Source organism: Leptonotus elevatus, chromosome 18 (genome assembly GCF_054856555.1).
Source record: "Leptonotus elevatus isolate MCC_2025b chromosome 18, RoL_Lele_1.0, whole genome shotgun sequence".
NCBI classification, from domain to species: Eukaryota; Metazoa; Chordata; class Actinopteri; order Syngnathiformes; family Syngnathidae; genus Leptonotus; species Leptonotus elevatus.
Genome location: NC_141256.1, coordinates 6,988,182 through 7,010,658, shown reverse-complemented (window position 1 = coordinate 7,010,658; position 22,477 = coordinate 6,988,182). Strand labels below are relative to the sequence as shown.

Below are 22,477 nucleotides of genomic sequence, written 5' to 3'. Positions count from 1 at the left end.
TTCATCCTTTTGGGAGAAAAAAAATCCTATTTTCAACCATAATGTCATGAGAGGCGTGAGTAATTGTGGGATGGCGGACTCAAGTGCAGGAGAATAAGCCAGTGGGATAGGAATCAAACCATGACTTGATGGGACGTGACTGGACTGGTCGCCATGACTAAACGGGACGTGAGTAGGCTGGTTGACATGACTGGGAAGGACGTGACTAGACTGGTCGCCATGACTGACAGGACATGACTAGACTGGTCGCCATGACTGGGCAGGACATGACTAGACTGGTCGCCGTGACTGGGCAGGACGTGACTAGACTGGTCGCCATGACTGACAGAACATGACTAGACTGGTCGCCTTGACTGGACAGGACATGACTAGACTGGACGCCATGACTGGAACGAGCGTGACGGGACCTGATTTGCCTTGCCTTGACTTGACTTGCTGTGGAGTGACTATGACTTGGCTGTGATGAAGGCGACTTGGCTGTGACAATGGTTACTTGGCTTTTATCGAAGACAACTTGACTGTGACGAAGACGACTTGGCTGTGACGAAGACGACTTGGCTGTGACGAAGACGACTTGGCTGTGACGTAGACGACTTGGCTGTGACAATGGTTACTTGGCTGCGTGTACGAGATTTGTTTGAGGAACGAAGCCGGCTTTGCTTCCGTCTGGACGTGGCCTGAATACACCAACACTAATGAGACACAACTGGGGAAGGGAAGACACACACAGGTGGACGTGGTTACACCTAACAAGACGATGCAAGGCGTTCGATCATTGCCAACTGCCTCTCAAAATATCCACACGACTCTCCTTCATTCTCGCCCATTTCCTGTTTTTCTGGTTATCCACTTCTTTGTTGGCAATCAAGCTATGTTTTTGCGGTTCAGTGGAGCCTCAAAACCCAATACAGGGTCATTGTTTTTCCAGTGACTCACACTCGTAGAGGGGCGGTGCTTACAGTTGGCATTCAGTCACATCTTGAATGTTTATTGTTGTGATTGTAATTAAACAAAAGTACCGACAAGTTACAGTGGTGGGCTAGTTAAACAAGAACTTGTGAGCAAGTGAACCATTTCTCGCCATACACGTGTGAAGGAGATAACGTTAAAAAAACGAGTCAAGTATTTGACTTGCACAACCTCCAGTTGGCGTTTGTGCAGCCTATGACATCACTGTCATATTTCACGTTTGCTTTGGCTGCCGTTAGCGCACGCTCCATGCAGACCTTGAAAGCCTTCAGGAGGTTCTTTCATTCACATAGAAGGGAAGAAAGTTAGAATGGCACTCAGCGTTGCAGACCTCAGCCAAGGTTGACAAAAATAAGAGGGGGAAAAAAGAGTGCCGTTATTGCGCTGTTTGTCCTTTTATAGTTTAGTGGGCAACTTGTACCATTCTTTTATTCCGGGATGTGAATAATGATAAGAAAACCAGAAAACAAATTCCATTATCCAAAGTGAAATAAATCATTATTGACAGAGAAAGCCAAAAGTTGCAACATTGATTTTCTCACATAAGCAGACTACTTCCTGGTTCATGAAGGACGACTGGACTGTACCATTTTTCTCTCTGGGACAGTTGGAAGCTAAGTTCTTCTAACTAAATCTTCACGTGTGGGAATTTTTCTCTCTTGACGGAACTGACGCACATTTCAATTAATAAAAGATTTTAAAAAATAATCATTATTATTTTGTGCCACATTTGTGTTTTTCTGCCCATCCGGCATTTTACTACTTCCTGTTTAGCACAGGACAACTGGACTGTACCATTTTTTTATTTTAAAATAGGAAGAATGGCGCCATCGCAACTGAAATGACAGAGGAAAGTGTATTGTATTAAGAAGTACACCTATAAAGCAAAAGAGAAAATATATCCTCACAGGAACCCAACCTTATTCATTAAAAAATATATATTACGTAGAAATGAATCACAAAGCTCACCAGTGATGAATATTGTAAGAGGAAGCTAACGGTGACATAATGAAGCACTCGAGGGTTAGATTGCACTGAAGTCAGTCCTGAGAGCAAATTGCTATTTGATTAATCACTTATGATGTCACTTTTTGAGTTTATAAAAACGCTTGTGTGTGTGTTTGTCTTTCATAAAGCCCCTTATTAGTGGGATGCATGTGGTTTCAGTTAGCTTGCATTAGCTTAGAGCTAAGCTAATTGGCCCTTATCTGTGAGGTCTTCTTGGAGAGTTTTTCATTTCTTGTTTTTTTTATTTTTCAATCCTCAGGTGGATCTTATGAAGAACATCAGTAATATCCCTCAGCCGTTCCTCTACACACGTCATGTTCACTTCCTCAACTTTACCAGGTGAATAAATACACTAACATGTGCTTTTCTTGTTGTTCTTCCTGCTATTCATTTACATTTGAACACATCTTGGTTAGGTTTAAGATCGAGGAGCCCGTCTACATCAACATCATCCGCGACCCCATCAACCGTTTCTTGTCCAACTACTTCTTCCGTCGCTTCGGCGACTGGAGGGGCGAGCAGAACCACCTCATCCGCACCCCTCAGATGACAGATGACGAGCGATACCTGGTAAGTCCCAACCACATCATCAGGTTGATGGGCCGCAGGAAATAATGTCTTTGTTCACCTCTCTGTGTCAGTTAGACTAATTAAATGCCTTTCCACTAAATGTCAGAAGGTACAAACCAGTTTAGCCACCGTAGATTTTTTTTTTACTTTGACTTGCAAATTCATAGTTGCGATACGAATGCTGTAGAGTGGTAGTGAACTCGACTCAAGTCACTTCACAATAAAAAAGATTTAAAAATCCAAAAAGAGGCTTTTTACTGTCAAACCAAACTGATAATTACACCCCGCATATTTAAAATAAGCACATAGCTTACCCCTTTCAGTTGGCTAGCTTGATGCTACCACTAAATACCATTCTTCCAAAAAGAGGCTTGAAACTTTTTTTAATTTTATTGGCCACTCCCATTTCCCATTTACTGTCAAACCAAACTGATAATTACACCCTGCGTATTTAAAATAAGCACATAGATTAGCCTTTCAGTCGGCTAGCTTAATGCTACCGCAAAGTAGCATCTATGTTGCGGTGCTGTATCCTTTTCAGCAACTGCTCGAACACAGTCCAGCAACACATGTACACATGACAGACAGTCTATATTATATATATAAAAGTTGGGAAACACTGCTCTAATAGACACCCGAACACATCTAAATGCCCCCTTTACCGCATTACATAAACTCTTGCTCCACTGAGCCAATTTGACCTCTGTTGCTAATCAAAACAGCAGTACCGAAGCACATAAATAGCCTCTCAGGAGATGTCGTCAGCAACGAAGGCTAGCTGACATGTTACTAGTGATAGGCCGATATGTTTTTTTCAAGGCCAATACCGATTATTAGTAGACAAGGAGATTGATAACCGATATTCCGAGCTGATATTCATGTGCAGCAAAAGAGAAAATATTAGCAACAAAATAATTAAAAAAAATACTTTTTCTGTAACTAATTCACTCCCAGCCATTTTCACTCAAGCAACCCCCTTTACTCCTGGCAGTTTACTGGATTTTGACAGATTTTGCAAGGCCCACAGAATATTGTGTTCTATTGCTATAAAAACATGGAGCCTACCAAAAGAAAGATTAGAGTCTCGTCTTTCATCAAGAAAAAATAATATTTCTATCTGTCTCCATTTTGCAGGAATTAGCAGAATATATCTAAATTTCATCATTATTCTCAAATCTGTTGAAAACAGTGGGTAAAAGAGCTTTTTGCAACACGGCCCTGGTTGATCTCTTATACTCTGCTGCTACCTACTAGCCGTTTTTGTAATAACTACCATTGCTTCAAGCGTTCTCTTCAGTTCAGAGGCTGCATCAAAGCCTTCTGTATGTATGCTTTAGCATAAAAACTTCTTTTTTTTAAACACAACAACTTATAAATAAATCATAGAGCATAGTCATATTTAAAATAGAACATATTTATGCGTTTTTGGGAGCAAATGAGTTAATTTTAAACATTTCAAGAATTGATAAAAATCGCAGAGAGGCTTCCAAGGTCATCAGCATGTTAAGCTAAACTAAGCAAGTAAATAGTTTACTACTGTAAATAGAAAAAACATTATTTCCTAATTTTATTTTATGTTTAAAATTTTTACAAATAAAAAGTGAAGGGAGTTCCCATTGTCAGCATAATGGCCACTTCCTGCATTCAAACTCAAGTAGAACCTGGTTTATTTTAAAGATTGAAAGAAGAGTAGTTCTGACATCAAAGCCGCCCGACGTCAACCCAATAATTAAATTGGCTTTGATTTCGATTAGAGAGCCGATTTGAGTTTGACCACATCACAGACGACATGTGCCTTGCAGACCTGTTCAGAAGGCATTTGGTCTCGTTTTGTGCTGCTGAACCAGACAAAGAAATAGAAAATTGCCCATAATAACTGTCATCTTGTTGAGTGGTTACATTTTAGTATAAAGCTTGCAGTGCTTTAATAAAGCTCATTTTCAGTACTAATTATCAACAAGGCAAAACATTGTACTGCATCTATTGCGATATGCTAAAATCAAATATCACTACTGTTGTTTTCGTTACCTGTATCAGGATACATTTGTGTCAGAAATGACTTTGCGTCTCTTATCCTTAGCAATTTTACAGCCCTAATATTATGGGATGACACATTTACTATATAATCTGAAGCTGTATTAATGAGAGGCTTGACACACTGTCATCCTGGCTCGGACATTGCGCTGCTTTTCTTTCCGGAGTTTCGGAAGTCCGGAGTCACGTTATTAAAGTATGCAGACCAGCGGGGTGGCACATTTGAGGGGGTAAAGGTCAAGGTCGTGTAGTTCAGGACCGGCTTACCTGTGGATGACAAGTGTCACATAGATTATAACGCTATATAATCCTCTTTTAAGTAAGGAAGTGCGCACAATTAAGGCCAACTTTGACCATTTTTATTGTTAATAGTAATGCAAAGCGAAATGTATGAGAGGCTGTCAGGGGCAGAATTCTCGATCACCTCTCATACACTTTACTGTAACACTTTTTTTTCCTGTTCACACTTATTTTTTTAGGGTCATGCTAACCACTGCAACACAAATGAAAGAATCTCTGTCTCACACTTACACGAATTAAACTCTCTCACACACTTGACTGAAAAATTGTCCAGGCACTTGAGTGGTTTCTGCTGAAATGCTCTCATGCTCACACACAAATAAATTGTTTTCACGCACATAGCACGGAAACACTATGACACATACAACTTAGAACACTCTCACACGCACACACACAAATTAAATCTGCTCTCACTCACACATAAACGTGAGTTAACGTGCATAAATGAAACACACACACACGCACACAAATGCTCTCTCACAAATTACTGAAACACTATCAGACTCTACTGAATAGTTTTGTATGCATAAGTAAAACTCTTACAGTCAAGTCAAATGTTCTCACAAGAAAATGAACAACACAACACATGAGTAAAACACTCTCATAAACTGAAATAATCTCACACAATGCTTTCATGAAATACAATATGTTTCAGTAGTGTGGTTGAGTGTTTCCGTAGTGTGAGAGTGTTTCCAGTGTTTTTTCCTGTGAGATCATTTTGATGGGATTTCAATGTGAAACTGTTAGTAAGATATTTCAATTGTGAGCGTGTTGTGAGAGTGCTTCAATACTGGTTGTGAGAACACTGGTTGTGTATGGAAGTGTTACAGTCGTGTGTGTGTGTGTGAAAGTGTTTTAGTGGTTCTGGTGAGACATTTTAGTTGTGTAACAGGGAGAGTGTTTCAGTAGTGTGTGAGAGCATTTCGGTAGTAAATGTCAGAGTGTTTCAGTAGGTTTTGTGAGCACATTTTGGTTGGGTGTGAAAGTGTTGTTTCAGTATTGTGTGTGAAAGTGTTAAGTGGTTTTGGTGAGACATTTCAGTTTTTTGTGTGAGAGTGTTTCAGTTGTACATGTGAGAGTGCTTTAGTATTGTTTGTGAGCACATTTTGGTTGGGTGTGAAAGTGTTGTTTCAGTAGTGTGTGTGAAAGTGTTTTTGTGATTCTGGTAAGACATTTCAGTTGTGTGGCGGTGAGAGTGTTTAAGTAGTGTATGAGAGTGTTTCTGTAGTACATGTCAAAATGTTTTAGTAGTGTTTGTGAGAACATTTTGGTTGTGTGTGAGAGTGTTTCAGCATTGCGTGAGAGTGTTTGGGTAGTTCATGTCAGTGTTTCAGTAGTGTTTGTGAGAGCATTTTGGTTGTGTGTGGGAGCGTTTTCAGAATTGTGTGAAAGTGTTTCTGTTTTTGTGGTGAGACATTTCAGTTGTGTGGCGTTAAGAGTGGTTCAGTATTGCGTGTGAAAGTGTTAGGTGGTTTTGGTGAGACATTTCAGGTTTTTGTGTGAGAGTGTTTCAGTTGTATGTTGAGAGTGCTTTAGTATTGTTTGTGAGAGTATTTTGTTTGTGTGAAAGTGTTTTTGTGATTCTGGTGAGACATTTCAGTTGTGTGGCGGTGAGAGTGTTTCAGTAGTGTATGAGAGTGTTTCTGTAGTACATGTCAAAATGTTTTAGTCGCGTTTGTGAGAACATTTTGGTTGTGTGTGAGAGTGTTTCAGTATTGTGTGAGAGTGTTTGGGTAGTTCATGTCAGTGTTTCAGTAGTGTTGTGAGAGCATTTTGGTTGTGTGTGAGAGCGTTTTCAGAATTGTGTGAAAGTGTTTCTGTTTTTGTGGTGATACATTTCAGTTGTGTGGCATTAAGAGTGTTTCAGTAGTGTGTGAGATTGTTTTCGGTAGTACATGTCAGAGTGTTTCAGTAGTGCTTGTGAGAACATTTAGGTTGTGTGTGTTAGTGTTTTCTGAAGTGAGTGAAAGTGTTTCATTGGTTTGGGCGAGATATTTCAGTTGTGTTTAAGTGAGAGAGTGGTTCAGTTGTATGTGTGAGAGTGTTTCATGAGTTTCTGTGAGAACATTTTGGTTGTGGGTGGGAGTGTTTTAGTAGTTTATGTGAAAGTGTTTCAGTGGTTCTCGTTAGACATTTCAATTGTCTGTTTGTGAGGGTTTCAGCAGTGTGTGAGGTAATCCTGAAGTATATCCTTGATGGCCCCTGCCATAAAGAGCCCTTTAAAGAATTTTTTTTTTCAACGTCCACGTCTTAATCAGCGTTGCTATCCCAAATCATCCAACATATGAAGTGTCCTTGAAGGCATATGCCAAAAGTCCAGACCGCATTAGGCAGCACCCGTGAGGTGTCAACGAAAGAAGCTGTCATCTGTCTCAACGGCACCGCAAGGAACCCAACGCACGTGTTCCCGAGACATTCCTGCGGTCGCCGTGCATTTTTACCCCGGCCGCTCACTGCAACAGCATGTGCGCAGCATTTGGATGCATATTGTGCACACACCCCGGTAGGACCTGCCACATAAGAATGTAAACACCATCTCACACAAATCTTGTTTGTTTGTTACCCGTCAAACACAAAAACGGATTTCGGTGGTGCAGAAAGAACTGAATGTGAATTAATTAGCTGTGGGTCTTGATCCAAATCTGGAAGTCTGGGAATTCATCCAAATGAGTTTGTTTTGCTTTGGCACAGATCTGCACTCTACTGAGTGTGATGTTGTGTGTTTATGTCATCAGTATACAGTGAACTCCCATTTATAGCAGGGATATCATCCAGATCCACTATTTGTAAAAATCCAATCAAAACTTTATTTATAATGCGCTTTTCATACAAGAATTACAACTCAGTCTCCTAGGCCCCACAGCCCATACAAGGTCCGACACATGATTGGGCATTAAAAAAAGCTCATTAGCATACATAAAATGATTTACCAGGGTGTTACCCTTCATGCATCCTGTTTTACAGCCTATGAGTTGATGAGATAAATAGTCCATTTACACATTCAACTATGGAGGACCAAAACTGCCAAAATTAACAACAAATGACTAAAAGAGAAAATAAAAACAGATATAAAAAATATAATTGAAAAATTAGACCTGAATAGATAAATGGAAATAAAAACACCAAAATATATACAGTGGTACCTCGGAGTTTGAACATAAGTCGTTCCTGCAAAGTGTTCAAAGTCAGAATTGTTCAACCTCTGAAAAAAAAAATCCCACAGGAAATAATGTAAATGCAATTAATCCGTTCCCAAGCTCCCAAAACAGAAAATTCCTATTTTGATTTCTATTTATGTTTTTTACATTTACAGTACAGTACAGTATTTAAACAATAAAAAATACCTTACCTATTTGTTGTGGTGTGATGGCATCAGTGGATGATAAATGCTATGTTAATGCTAGCTTTAGTTCAGTGCTGAGTTTGTTTATCTTACATTGTGCATATTGTTGTTTAACGTCAGGCACGTTGTTGAACAGCTAAGGGGGGTCCTCGTGCCAGTATTTACAGAAGTAGTGACAATAGTTACAACGGCGCGATAATCTCCTTCCTAATTCCACTGTGGTTCGTAGCACTGTATGTTTTTCTTTGCTGCCACTGGAACTGTTGTCTTTCTTTGAGCCCATGGCGAAGACAATTGTCGTGGAAAAATCGAAATGCACTCGCGAGTATAGAGCACCCCCGGGAGTATTTACGACCTGACTAGAAATGAGCAGTGCGTCGTCTCAACTACAGCAACGTGAGCCTTCGACATTGCTCAGCTTTGCTCGGCTTCACTCGGCTAACTGTTTTCCAGGAATGTTCGGCTTAGCTTCATTTGCTTGGGTATTCGAACTTTGAAAATGAGTTTAAACTCCGAGGCATTTTTTACTCCGATTTTTGGGTTGAAGTCCGAATTGTACGAGTTCCGAGACGTTACATCTCCGAGGTTCCACTGTATATATATACATAAATAAATAAATAAATAAATAAATAAAAAAGTAAAAATAAATAAAAAAAATAAATACAAAAAATTATTTAAAAATTATTTAAAAAATTATTCAAAGAATTATTCAAATAATTATTCAAAGAATTATTCAAAAATGTATTCAAAAAATTATTCAAAAAATAATAACTAAATATAAAGCTTGTTGTCGAGCAGCTCAAGTCGCAAGTTGAGGTGACAGTGGACAAGATAGTCGTCCATTGCTGAAGCTCTCCTTGCAAGTCGGTGAGACTTCCTTGTTCGCCGAGCCGCTCACTCGACCAATGAAAGGCAGTTTGCAACGGCGAAGTCATTTGAATAACATTTCGTCCTGGCTTAGCGTCTGCAGCATGAATTAAATAAATGTGAGAGCAGAGCGTTTTTATTGATTGATTGATATTTATTTATATTTGTATTTATATTTTTATTTTTATATTTATTTGTATTTTTTTAATCTAGATTTATTTATTTGTACTTTAATTTTTTTTTTTACTCATGGATATATACAGTATATATATTTTGGTGTTTTTATTTCCAATTATATTTATTATTTATTTTTTATTTAATTTTTTAATTATATTTGTTGTTTTCACTTTTAGTCTATTTTTTATTTTGGCAGTTTTGGTCCTCCATATTCAACAGGTGAAAATTATATTACAGTCATACAAAAAAAAGTAGAACTTCTATAGTCACATTTTTATAATATGACTGTAATAGTAGTACAAGTTCTAAATTTAAGCAGATGATGTAAGGGAAGCTGTAATATTACTAAAAAAACATATTATTTGAGATAGTATGCATAAACTGTATGATATATAAATATTAGGTGAAAACAATGTATAATGAGAAAAGAGTTGAAATGTTGAGAATAAGATCAATACATGATGATGCAAAATTACAAGTACAACACTGAAACTGGAACGACGCAGTGTGTACAAAGTACAGTTAAAATCCTCATTATACGAGATAAAAGCCTTAATATTACAAGACGAGTTTTGTAAAGGAATGGAATATTAACAAATGAAAATTTTTTGTTTATGTGTTTCTTTTCTTTTCTTTTTGCTTGTTCATCCAAACAGAATTGCAGTATATAATTCCAATGTCTCATTTACTCCCTCCCTCCCATTGACATCGATCTAATCTTTTTTTGCCTCAGGTAAAAAAAAATAAAAAAAACGAAAAGGAATAATCTTATAAAAATAAAATTAAAAAAGGAGATATTTCCACTATTGCTCCCTGCTTGTTTAGTTCATCCACACACTGGCATTTCCACGAAGTGCAACGAGAGGCTGTTTGACAGATTAGCGCCTGTTTTGCTCCACTTTGAAAGACTTTTCAGTGGGCCTAATCCATACAGAACAGTGACAATGAGCCCGAGTGTGCACACTGGCACTCTCCCCCAAATACTAATGACTTCTCTGAAGGGTCTTGTGTTATGTTTGCATGCGAGTGTGTGCGCAACTGACGTGCATGACTGTATATAAATGAGCCCCCAACTGGATTCCTCAAAAGTACATTTAGTGCAGCACGAGAGCTATGTGCAGCAATCAAGTCCACAAAGTACTTCTCTTTATGAATGGGGTCACGTGTCACCAAGATAGGAAGGAGTCTGAGGACGTAAAAAAACTGAATTACAACAATCAGGATGGGATTATGGGGGGGAATGGAAACAATTGTCATGAGTTCAAATGTCTAAATGAAGTTAAGAATTACAAGATAAATGCCTAATACTGTACAAAAAAAACCTGTCCAGTTTCACAAGAAATAATTAAAGTAAGCGTCACATTGAAGTCGAAAAAATGTGTTGTTTTTTTCTAATTGTGTTAGTGGGCACGAGTTAGCCCCAAGGACAACATGAGTAGCATGTCACTTGTAATGAACTCAAGAGGTACAATATGATTGGCTGTTTGCTGAGTTGAGTAAACAAGTCGCTTTTTTTTTAAGTTAATTGCCTTAATTATCTATTTTTCTCGTTCTTAGAGAGGGGAGCGGTCAGCATTAACACGAGGAGGAGGAGGGAGGGAGAGCAAACACGGATATCGTTTTGCTCTGTTGATTAATGTGCATTGGCCTTTTTTAGATTATTTATTTATTTAACGGTGCCAGCGGGTACCCAGTAGTTATTCCCAAGGACAACATGAGTAGCCTTGTTCTAAAAATAGCTTACCAGTGATTGGACACTATGACTTGCTAAAAAAAAACAATAAAAAAAACCAAAATAAAGTTTGTTTCTTCTGCACTTAATATTATTTATTTTGTTAAAAATAAAATTGTTTGAGTTCTATGGGGATAAAAAAATAATGTTTTTATTTACGCCATTATTTTTTTTAAAGGTCATTTTAGAACTGTAATTTTAATACAGTGATATTGCAATATTTTGCTCATGGTTATTATACCGTCCAAATTTATTATCACACCGTGTAACGCACCAGGACTAAAGTTGTAATTGTATGCAGAAAAATTCGAAAATCAAAAATGATGAGAAAAAGACCTGATATAAAAAAAAAAAAGATGAATATTACAAATTACATTGTCTGTCTCCATCTGTTGCGGCGCAGTTTGTGTTGACAGTGAACTTCAAATGGGATCTCCCCCATTGCCTTTCTTCATGGAGATAAGGCGGGAGGGAGTTACAAACCTAATTCCAAAAAAGTTGCGACACTATACAAATTGTGAATAAAAACTGAATGCAACTATGTGGAGATTTTAATATTTTGTTCAAAATAGAACATAGAGAACAGGTCAAAAGTTTAAACTGAGAAAATGCATCATTTTAAGGGAAAACAATATTGATTTTAAATTCCATGGTGTCAACAACTCTCCAAAAAGTTGGGACAAGGCCATTTTCACCACTGTGAGGCATCCCCTCTTCTTCTTACAACGCTCTGCAAACGTCTGGGGATCGAGGAAACAAGTTTCTCAAGTTTACAAATAGGAACGCTGTCCCATTCTTGTCTAACACGCGTCTCTCTAACTGTTCAACTGTCTTGGGCTTTCTTTGTAGCTTCTTCCCCTTTATGATGATACAAATGTGCTCTAGAAGTGAAAGAAGTGGACTCCAGGCTGGCCATTTCAATACCCGGATCCTTTTCCTACGCAGCCATGATGTTGTAATTGGTGCTGGATGTGGTCCTGGCATTATCGTGTTGAGAAACGCAAGATCTTCTCTGAAAGTGATGATGCCCGGATGGGAGCATATGTTGTTCTCCAATCTGAATATACCTTTCTGCATTGACGATGCCTTTCCAGATGTGGAAGCTGCCCATGCCACACGCACTCATGCAACCCTATACCATCACAGATGCAAGATTATAAACTAAGTGCTGATAACAACTTGGGTTGTCTTTGTCCTCTTCAGTCAGTATGATATAGCGTACCAGTTTTCCACAAAGAACTTCCAATCGTGATTGGTCGGACCACAAAACAGATTTCCACTTTGCCACACTCCATTTGAAATGACCCCTGGCCCAAAGAAACGCCTGCGCTTCTTGGTCTGCTTTCGAAATGGCTTCTTCTTTGTACTGTCGGTTTCATCTGGCAAGGGCGGCTGGCACGGTGGGTTGTGTTCACCCACAATGTTTTCTGGAAGTATTGCTGAGCCCTTTCTGTGATTTCCCTTACAGTAAGCATTCCTGTTTGCGGTGCAGTGCCGTTCAAGGGCCCGAAGATCATGGGCATCCAGTATGATCCTTACACACAGAGATTGTTCCAGATTCTCTGCATCTTTGGATGATGTTATGCACTGTAGATGACCTTTTTGCAATTTTTCGCTGGTAAATTGGTGATTCTCTGCCCATCTTCGCTTCTGAGAGACACGGCCACTCCGAGAAGCTCTTTTTATACTCCAATCAAGTTGCCAATGGACCTCATTAGTGGTAACTGGTCTTCCAGCTGTTTTTTTTTTTATAAGTGCAATTGACTACCTGTCCCAACTTTTTTGAGATTTGTTGGCACCATGAAATTCACAATCAACATATTTTTCCCTTAAAATTAATTTTCTCAGTTTAAACTTTTGTCATCTATGTTCTATTTTGAACAAAATATTGAAATTTGGCACGTCCACATAATTGAATTCAGTTTTTATTCACAATTTGCATAGTGTCCCAACTTTTGGGGAATTGGGTTTGTACATTTAATTGAAAAATCAACGAACATAATCCTCACAGATGCACCTGGCACATCTACAGTATGTGACAGTAGCAACTCTTCCTCTTCCTGATGAATTCCCTCATCCCAACAGAGTGTCTTTGCATAGAATCCAAACACATGAAAGGGATTTCAGACCTTTTAGCTGCTTATGGGAACTTCTACATATTATACATACATGTGTAAAAATTACCAACACCTCTAGTCAAATTGCACTATTTTGTATGTGTGTTCGCTTACATTGAACTCCATCACTATTCTCGTTTTTTTTATTATTTTTTTTTACATTCTTAATCATGCATGCGTACAATTCAATTAACCAAAAAAACTCTAGGGGAATACCACAAAAAAAGAAACAGCATCATGGTGAACATTGTGCCTGGTGTTTGCCTCCCTCGCCAAGGTTGAGGCCCGTCTGCCTGCTTGTAATCTGGGTGATGGACTATGTGGGCCTTGGTGTTGGCGTTGACGAATGGCTCCGTTTAATTCAGCCATTGCCTTCTTATCGGGGCATACATCTTCTTATTCATCACACTTTCAATTTATTTTCACTATTCCTTTTTTTTTTTTTTTTTTTTTTTTTTTTTTTTTTTTTTTTTTTTTTTTTTTTTGAGTATGTGTGTGTGCGTGCGTGCGTGCGTGTGTTTGTTAGCTCACCAGAAAACCTATTAGAAAAAAAAAAAATCTTATACCGTTCACCTAAATCGAACACCAGGAGACCCGAGGGGACCGAAGAAAACCAAGGAAGGTGAAATCCAGCACCGACCAGACACCCCCCACCAGAACTCCTCCCCAGCCCAAGAAACATCCAGACCCCAACAAATCCAAAAAACATAAAGTCAGGGAGGCCTCAAGAGACCAACGGAGAGACCGAGAAAAGGAAGGAAGGACAGACGAAGCCGCGTGAGATCCGAGACACCAGCCTCCACCGATTCAATAACCTGAGGAGGAAACAGATTGTGTCTGAGTTTCGGTAGATGCTGGTGTGGTGGATCTGGCATGCATGAAAATCTCCACCAAAGAGGGGAGCCGTCGACCCCCGCCGGAACAGAGCAAGCGCAACACCTCAGGGCCCCCCAGGCCGCGGCAGCGCCAAAGGACGACCCCCGGGCCCCACCAGGGCCACCGGCCGGAGAGCAAACCCAGGAGCAGGAGCGCCCCCCGCCCCAACACGGCCCGCGCCCCCGGCCCAACGCAGCAGGACGGGGCACTGCAGGCCCACCAGGCACCCCACCGGCCCCCAACCCCCGCCCCCCCCACCACCCCCCGCCCCCCATCCACCCCCCGCCACCCACCCCAACCCAGCCCCAGCCGCCCCCATGCCCCCAATCCCCCAGACACCCCCCACCCCCAGCACCCCCCCACCCCGCAACCCCCACCACCGCCCCCCCCCCCCCAACAAAGCCGCCCCCCCCCGACCCCACCCCGACCAACCGGCAGCCCCCCAACCCCCGACCCCCAGCCCCCGGGGACCACCCGCACCCAGGCACCGGCGCCGAAGAGGGGCCGGACAGCGGAGCGGAGAGGGCAGCCGCGCCCACCCCACCCCCCGCCGTGTGGAAGGACGGAACACCGGGGGCAGAAGGGGGAGATGGGGGCACCGGAGGGCGGCCGACACCCCCGAACCCCAGGCCCAGCGGGGGAAGGCCCCGGTCGTCACCCCAGCGTTCTTTGTGAAAATTAACCCCTGTTACTGAGTCCGCCAGCTCGCGGACTGGCGAACTCTACCCCTAAACCGTGAATGTGACCCCACCCAGTGTATATACAAGTGTGTGTGTGTGGTGCATTAAAATTAGGAGCAGGTGAACCGGAGCCGATGGAAATGATATTCCCACGCTCCGATCCACCCGCCACCCAAGCATGTTGCTGAGTGTATGTGGTGCATTAAAAAAAATAGATAGGGCGGGGGGGGGGGGGGGGGGGGGGGGGGGGCGACACGGACAGGGGACCGCAGCACTGCTCTATACTGCGGCCCCCAACCGATGGCACCCCCACAAGCCCCCAAGCCCCCCCCCCCACCCACAAGTTGTGTGGTGTATTAAAATTGGAGGGGAGTTGTAGGGTGAAGACGGTGTTTCCACCCTACCCCACCCCCCAAAGTGTGTTATGTGCCCTATATGTCTATAAAAGTGTATTGTGCAAACCTAGTGTAGTGAGTTAAGAGGTGTGACCAGCGGGGCCCCCCCCAACCGGGCGGGGGCAGGAGGCGCACCGGCCCACCAAGCCCCCACCCACCCCACCAGGACCCCGGCGGGCATATGGGACCCGTCCGGCGGGGCGATAGGGCTCGCCCCCCGGATACTGGGTCCCGCCCGAGGTGTCAGGACGCCCACCGGAGCGGGGCGGGCACGACACCAAACCCCAGCCACCCCCGCCGGCCCCCATAGCACCGAGACCCGGGCCATGGATGGAGCCCCCGGCCCAGGGGAGGGGAAGGAAGGCGTACCGGGGAAGGGGAAGGGAGGAGGGAAGGGGACGACAAGAAGGGCAGGGGGCAGCGGCAGGGACGCAAGGAGAGGGGGAGAGGAGGAGGAAGGGCGACGAGGGAGAGGGGACAGGGAGGCGGAGGACGGGCGGGGAGAGGCGAGGAGGGAGAGGCAGCAAGGGGGAGGAAGGGGGAGGGGAGAGGGAACCACCGGGCACCCCGGCGGCCCACAGGCCCCGAACCGCGTCGCCGGGCCCAGAGCGACGGACCGCGCCGGAACGGCGCCGCCCCCGACACCAGGGAAAGCCCCGCAACGCAGCACCCCCCAAGAGACCCAGGGAACGGCCAAGACGCAGCCGCCACCCAGCAGCCAACAGAGGGGCAGACCCGCCCACTCCCCGCCAGGGGGGACAGCACCCACAGAATTAACCCACTGGCATGCCGTGAATCCGAATATCAACCCCTGGTGCCCATCGGAGGTGAATCCGCTCGATCCCGCTGGCAGCAGCCGGGTTCCTGACTATGGAAACACAACCATTAGTTACAAATTGCCTAATACAGAAACATCAATGCCAGTTATAACGCTGCTGTGGCTCTCGCTAACAGGCAGAATTAAAATCCAAGTTTAGGTTAAAAAATTCTATATACGTAGACCATGTTTCTTTAAATTTTGACATTTGGTTTTTATTTGAGGCAGATATTTTTTCCATTAAAATATGATTTATGAGGAGGTTAGACCATTGGTCGATATTCAAAGTTTGTTTATTTTTCCAGTTAACAAGAATTGTTTTTTTTGCGATAGTAAGGGCTACAAGTATAGATTGAAATTGTTTATGTGGTAAGTCAATTGTTGTTAAGTCACCTAGCAAACACAAGTTTGGTTATTTTCACTATTCCGATCACGTCGGCATGGAGGAATGAGACACAACATTGGCCTTGGGCCTTGGGTTGCTGACTTATTAAAAAAGTCTTCTTCTTTTCTTTTTTTTTTACACGTTTCTTAATTTATATAATTTAATAGATTGTGTTGAATGAAAGAAAGAGCTGTTTTTATTTACTCAAAAAAGGACAGAAATAGCAGCACAAATGTGTACTTCTAGCACACGTGATTGAAAGTTCACTGTGCTTTATATATATATATATATATATATATATATATAAATTTGGGGGGGTTGTACCATCAGCGTGTGGTGCTACTTTGCTTCCTACCAGGGCCAGAGTGCAGCTCGGGTGAGATTGAATAGATGGCAGCAAGCATTGGTGCAGAGCTCCCTCTAGTGGGCGAAATAAGTCGTTACAGTTAAATTTTGCTGTCTTTAAGGTGATATGATATGAACGCTGCTAACTTCTTAGGTTTTCATCACACAACGATAATACACAAACTTCAACTTTTATTTTGTTTTTATTAATTCCAGGACATAAATGTGTGCATTCTGGAGAACTACCCGGAGTGCTCCAACCCTAGAGTCTTCTACATCATCCCATACTTTTGCGGGCAGCACCCTAAATGCAGGTATCCGCAGCCTCAAGACACTCAATCATTTCTTGTCAGGAACATCTAGTCTTAAATATTTTTTTCCTCTGTCTATCAGAGAGCCGGGCCCATGGGCACTGGAACGGGCCAAACAGAATGTACTAGAGAACTACCTGCTGGTGGGCATCTTGGAGGAGCTGGAAGACGTGCTGCTCCTGTTGGAGAGGCTTCTACCACACTATTTTACCGGCGTGATCAACATTTACAAAAGCCCGGGTAGGCCAAAGTCCTTTTACAGTTTTCGCACAATTTAACATTAAATATCATTCATTTTCAATGGGACAGCCTGAAATCTTTGAAAGTACTCCACGCCCACTTCCATACATACAACTGATCATCATTGCCGGGTGTCTCATACTGCTCGGTGATGCAGTTGAGTGCACTGTCCAGTAACCATGAGGCCGCGGGTTCGAATCCCACCTTCGACTGGACATTGCAAATATAGCCATGGCGGTTATACTAAGTGAGATACATGTATACCAACTGACTATCATATCAGGAAATGCATTATAATGTCACTGAAATTATTAAATGCATACTTCAAAATCAGATGACATACGCCATTAGCCATGACCTTGAACAAGTCACTTAGCTTACTGGTAAAAATGTCCCATTTTAATAAATGTCATTTGACATGAACTTTTATGCTATATTAATAATTTTTTTCAGCTCTACCGCACTCTATTACTAAAATACAATTATATACAATGTCACGGACAAAAAAAGAATAATTTCACTGACAATTCTATATCCGCAGTAGTACAGTAATTAAAGCATATGACTGGCATGTAAGAGGACAGGGTTCAATTTGTCTAACTTATTATTGCTTTTCGTTGCGAGTTCTTATCAAAAATTGATCAAGTGTGTTTGCATGCAGACCACAGGAAGATGGGCAACATGACGGGCACGGTACGCAAGCACACGCCCACCCTGGAGGCCCTGCAGGTGCTCTATCACCGCATGCGCTACGAGTACGAATTCTACAACTTCATCCGGGACCAGTTCCACCTGATGAAGAAGAAAATCGGCCTCAAATCGGACGCCCACCCGCCCGCCTACACGCCCGACTTCCTTCGGGAGCTAGACCTCCGGACTCCCGAGCCCCTGGACGAGGACGAAGAGCTGGACACCGATCTGGAGGACGCAAACAACTGGCTAATCCATCAATAAAAACTTTTTTTTTAAAGCAGGTGGACACCAGCCCCCTCTCGTTGTGGAGATGGCGGCCTGAGGGCGATGACCGTTGCGCCCTTATAGAAGGTGAGGGTGGACTTGGATACCGGACTTGTGGACGGGCTCAGCCCTGGGGACGGCTCGGACGGGAAAGGACGAGATTATTTCAAAGCTGACTGAAAGTCACGCGGAATAAGGCTTAATTCGGTTCTACATGAAGCAAGGCTTTCCTTTTTTGTGCTTGTTTTCCCGGCTTGTTCTTCAACACAGGTGCGGTTGTTGCTGTATTCTCCAGGAGAGATAAAGCATCGGCTTGTGGACTGCGGCTGCACAGAGTAGCCTTAAAGGATAGGAAGGTACATTATAGTAAGCTGAGAAGCCAAACATCACCGAATAGAAGAGTGCCAAAATTGTTTTACGCTACCCACAAAAAGTTCAGGATGTCAGGCTTGCGGGTGCAATTGAACCCTTCTGCTGTGTTTGCTTGACAGGAACAATATCAAAAGAGGAGCAATAATGTTCACTTTGACCCGGAGCGTGTTTACTGTTTAGTCATCCAAACGTATCAGCAATGTGTTCAATCTTAATTCAATCCTTCATTTAACCAGTCTGTTATGTAAATTTTTCTGGAACAGCAATAATGTTTCTGGGTCAAAATTACACTGAGGCATATTTAAATTTCCAAAAGTGTCAGAAACCTGTGGACACACACTTACTAATAACGAAGCCACAACTTAATTTCAACCCATGTGTTACTTTAGTTCCTCTGGAGTAGTAATAACATCCTGGGTCAATTTGGCCCAGGTTCATGTGTAACTAATTATCCAAAAGTATCAGATTTATTTTTGTGCGCGTAATCCTGCTTAACTAACCAAATCAATACTTCATTTACACTCTACCAATTATTGTATTTTCTCAGGAACAGCTGTAATAATCTTGGGTCATTTTGACCCGAGTTTTGCTTCATTTAAAAAAAAAAGTTAGGGAAATCACCCCCCCCCCCCCCACACATTTTTTTTTTTAATCTCTCTTCAACGTCATCACGTAAAGGAATACTTGACTCATTGAGACATTTTCAGCAGTAAAAAGTGTTGGGAGGGGGGGGGGGTTGCGTGTGTATACGTGCGTGCGTGTGACTTTGTGCTCTTTAATTCACCTGAAACCTGTTAAAAATCCCAAACCCTTCACCTTAACCGGATACTTCAGAGTTCCGCCAGAGTCGTGAAGTTGACCGGAGATCAGAGGAAGGATCAAAGGAAAGAAAGATGAAACAAAGTGAAATCCAGCACCAACCACCCAGAGTTACAAAACCAAAATCTTTCACCAACTCCAGAAACATCTCAATTCCAACAGATTAGGAAGACCTCAAGAAACCAGAGGAAAGACTAAAGGAAGGAAGGAAGAATGGATGAATTTGATAACTTCAATATATTTCATATACAATTAATACCTTTAAAAACAAATGTTTCCACTTGCTGTCGACTGAAGACATCACATGTGCTGAGGAAGTAGGTAACGACCAATCATAGCTCATCTGTTTTCTGGTTTTGGTCAGCAAACTGAGCCATGATTGGACAAAATTTAGTATTTAAAGGTATTAACTGTACATGAAAAATAATATTATATTAACTTTTTGCTGCTGAAAATGGCTCAATGAGTCAAGTATCCCTTTAAGATTTCACGCTTCAGAGATTTTTTTTAAGTAACAAAAATGCATAAACAAAGATGTTTACAAATTCCATTTGTATTGGATATGTTGATTATACTTAATAAGCTAAGCAAAAGTCTATACCGAAAAACTACTTTCAACATTTACGTTCCCTTTCAAATCGGTCACAACATAACAGGAGGGTTAAGGATGAACCTAAAATGCATGAAATGTTAACAGCTGATTTGACTTTCTCTTAACTATCTTGTTGTAAATTTGGCCATTCATCATTATCAGTTTTTGTAAAAAAAGTCGGACGCGCATTTTAGTGTTTACACAAGGTCAAATTAGGTTCATCCTGAAATGTCACCCCAATATCCTGAGCTTTTTATGAGTAGTGTACAATATTGTATATCAGTGCCAAACGTTGCCGAGATCCAAAGCTGTATGTAAGCGTGTTTCCACTGAGCAGCACAATTTGGTTCAGTTCCATGTGGTATATTTTTCCAACAGTTGTGATACGGTACCTGAAGCTCAGAGTTTAACAATCGGGCCTTTGCTGACTTTGAATTGAGAAGGAAGAAAATGCTTAAATTGGGCTTGATTGTCGGGACATGTAAAGCCTGTGATCGTAAATATCGGACAGGTTTAACATTTACGATTGTCAGCCTCGTCCATTTTCTCAACACACCCTACACCACAGGATAATCGCTAAAGATAATCTTAGGCATCCGACAAGGAAATACTCAAATTGCCATAATCAGGACACACGATAATCAAACTATACCATTCCAAACCAAACTGTACCGCTTGGTGGAAACGTGGCTATGAGTGATACGTGCGTTTTCTTAAAAGATATTATTCTTGTTACAAAAGGTATAAATGAGGGTTAAACCGTATGCACTCCATTATGAATTCAAAGAATTCCAGCAAAGTGCGCAAGTATGACTGAGAATTAGTTTAGCAGAGATTTATAGTTTGCTTTCACTTTGTTGGGACTTGAAGTTGGCCAGAATTATTTGTCAAAAATAAAAGATTGTCCAATTGATACAAGTAATTTCACTGCAACAAAGAACCAAAAAAAAAATCCTAAATTGAGAGTTCCTGCAACGAAATAACGCTTTTGCTTTAATCTCCTAATTTGAGGATTAAGACAAGGATAACATTGAAATATTACAGGAGGAAGTTGTGATTTTACAAGAAAACAAGTCTTCAGATCACATTCAGACAGTTACATGAAGAAAAATCAGATATTTATATTTTTTAAGAAAATAGTCTGCAATAGACCATGTAAATTAAAAAAAAAATATATATATATATTTATATATAGTTTTAGCCCTCCCACAGGCTTTAAACACATTTAAACTTATTGAAACACTCTTCAACCTGCAGTATTAAAAAAAAGTATTCCTTAGCGCCTCTTGCTGTCAAGAAATGGGAGACTATTGTATAACATCACTTTGAAGAAATGAAAAGAAGACTCGCTCACTGTAAAATAATGTTGTCTAACACGTCTGTTAGCTTGATGCTAACACATAATGCAAAATGCCATAGACAGGCTAACGTACATTAACATAGATAGTGATTATAAACCTTCAAACAACTGTTACTTTAACACAAACAGTGAATACAACAATACTCACAGTCTTATAATCTCTGCAAAGTGGGAACGACTGTTACTGAAGTAGGGGACCTTCTTTGCCTCTTCTTCTTGCTGTTAATTACGCTGCATCTCTGCCAGTAAAGTTCAGTGTTTGCCTGGCATGTTGCAGCACAACGTGGTACTACACTGAAGGCGCTAGTCTCAAAATGTATCTGTCGGGGAGTATATAAAAAGTTAGAACTAACGCAGAATTGTTTGTATATCCGAAATGTTCATAAGTAGGGCAGTGCCTGTATACTGTAAAAAAGAAAAAAAACACATAAAAAGATATCGCTTGGAAACCATTTAGATACAGCGGGGCAAACACTGTATGTGTTTATTGCAGCGTTAAATCTGAGCTAAATTGACTTCCACCAGCAGCTAAACAAAGTATTCCTTCATGTATACGATAACCTTACTCGGTCCTCTCCCAAAGTTGTCCTGCTTTGTGTTCACATTTATATTAATTTATTATTCTTATTTTCTATTCATTTCTATGCATTCCGCATCAATTTCTCAGGAAGGAAAGACAAAACTGTTGTAATAATAATTGTATCCTTTCCAAAATGGCGGCTATGATATAAAAAAAATATCCTGGCGTTCCATTGGGGAGCTTTGGTTGAGTTGGTGTTGGTATTTCTTCCAAAAATAAACTTCCTCAGAATAAAATAGCTTGTGTGCGTTTTCTTTGTTTTGTTTTGTGTGTGCGTGCGTGCGTGTTTTTGAATGAAAAGGAACTTACTGCTATGATTGCAAAATTCTGGGGAATTTCAAAATTGGATATTTGCCATTTTAATTAAAGGGAACGTATGCGAATAAATTGACAAAACAAAATTGAGCGTTGACTCATAATCTGTTGAAATTATTTTTGTTTTAATCGTATTGTTGTGCATGGATGTCTGCTTATGACGAAACGAGATATTTGTGTTATTAAATTATAATCGTTCCCATTATAAATCCCATAAAAAGATAACATTTTGGAATAGTTTCAAAATTGTAGCGTTCATTCATTTCTAAATGTACCTAATAGTCCCCCCCTGTTGTAACCCTATTTACTGCGACAT

General features: G+C 41.3%; 1 protein-coding gene across 1 annotated transcript in view; it reads left to right on the top strand.

The window, feature by feature from the left end:
- Positions 1–22,076, top strand: part of usta (uronyl 2-sulfotransferase a) — a 56,439-nt gene extending 34,363 nt beyond the window's left edge. Inside the window, exons 4-8 of the mRNA XM_086061859.1 lie at positions 2,237–2,316; positions 2,394–2,547; positions 16,832–16,929; positions 17,009–17,166; positions 17,828–22,076. Coding sequence (XP_085917985.1) covers positions 2,237–2,316; positions 2,394–2,547; positions 16,832–16,929; positions 17,009–17,166; positions 17,828–18,120 — 783 coding nt within the window. The 3' untranslated portion in view covers positions 18,121–22,076. The remainder of the gene's footprint in view (positions 1–2,236; positions 2,317–2,393; positions 2,548–16,831; positions 16,930–17,008; positions 17,167–17,827) is intronic.
- The last annotated feature ends 401 nt before the right edge of the window (positions 22,077–22,477 follow it).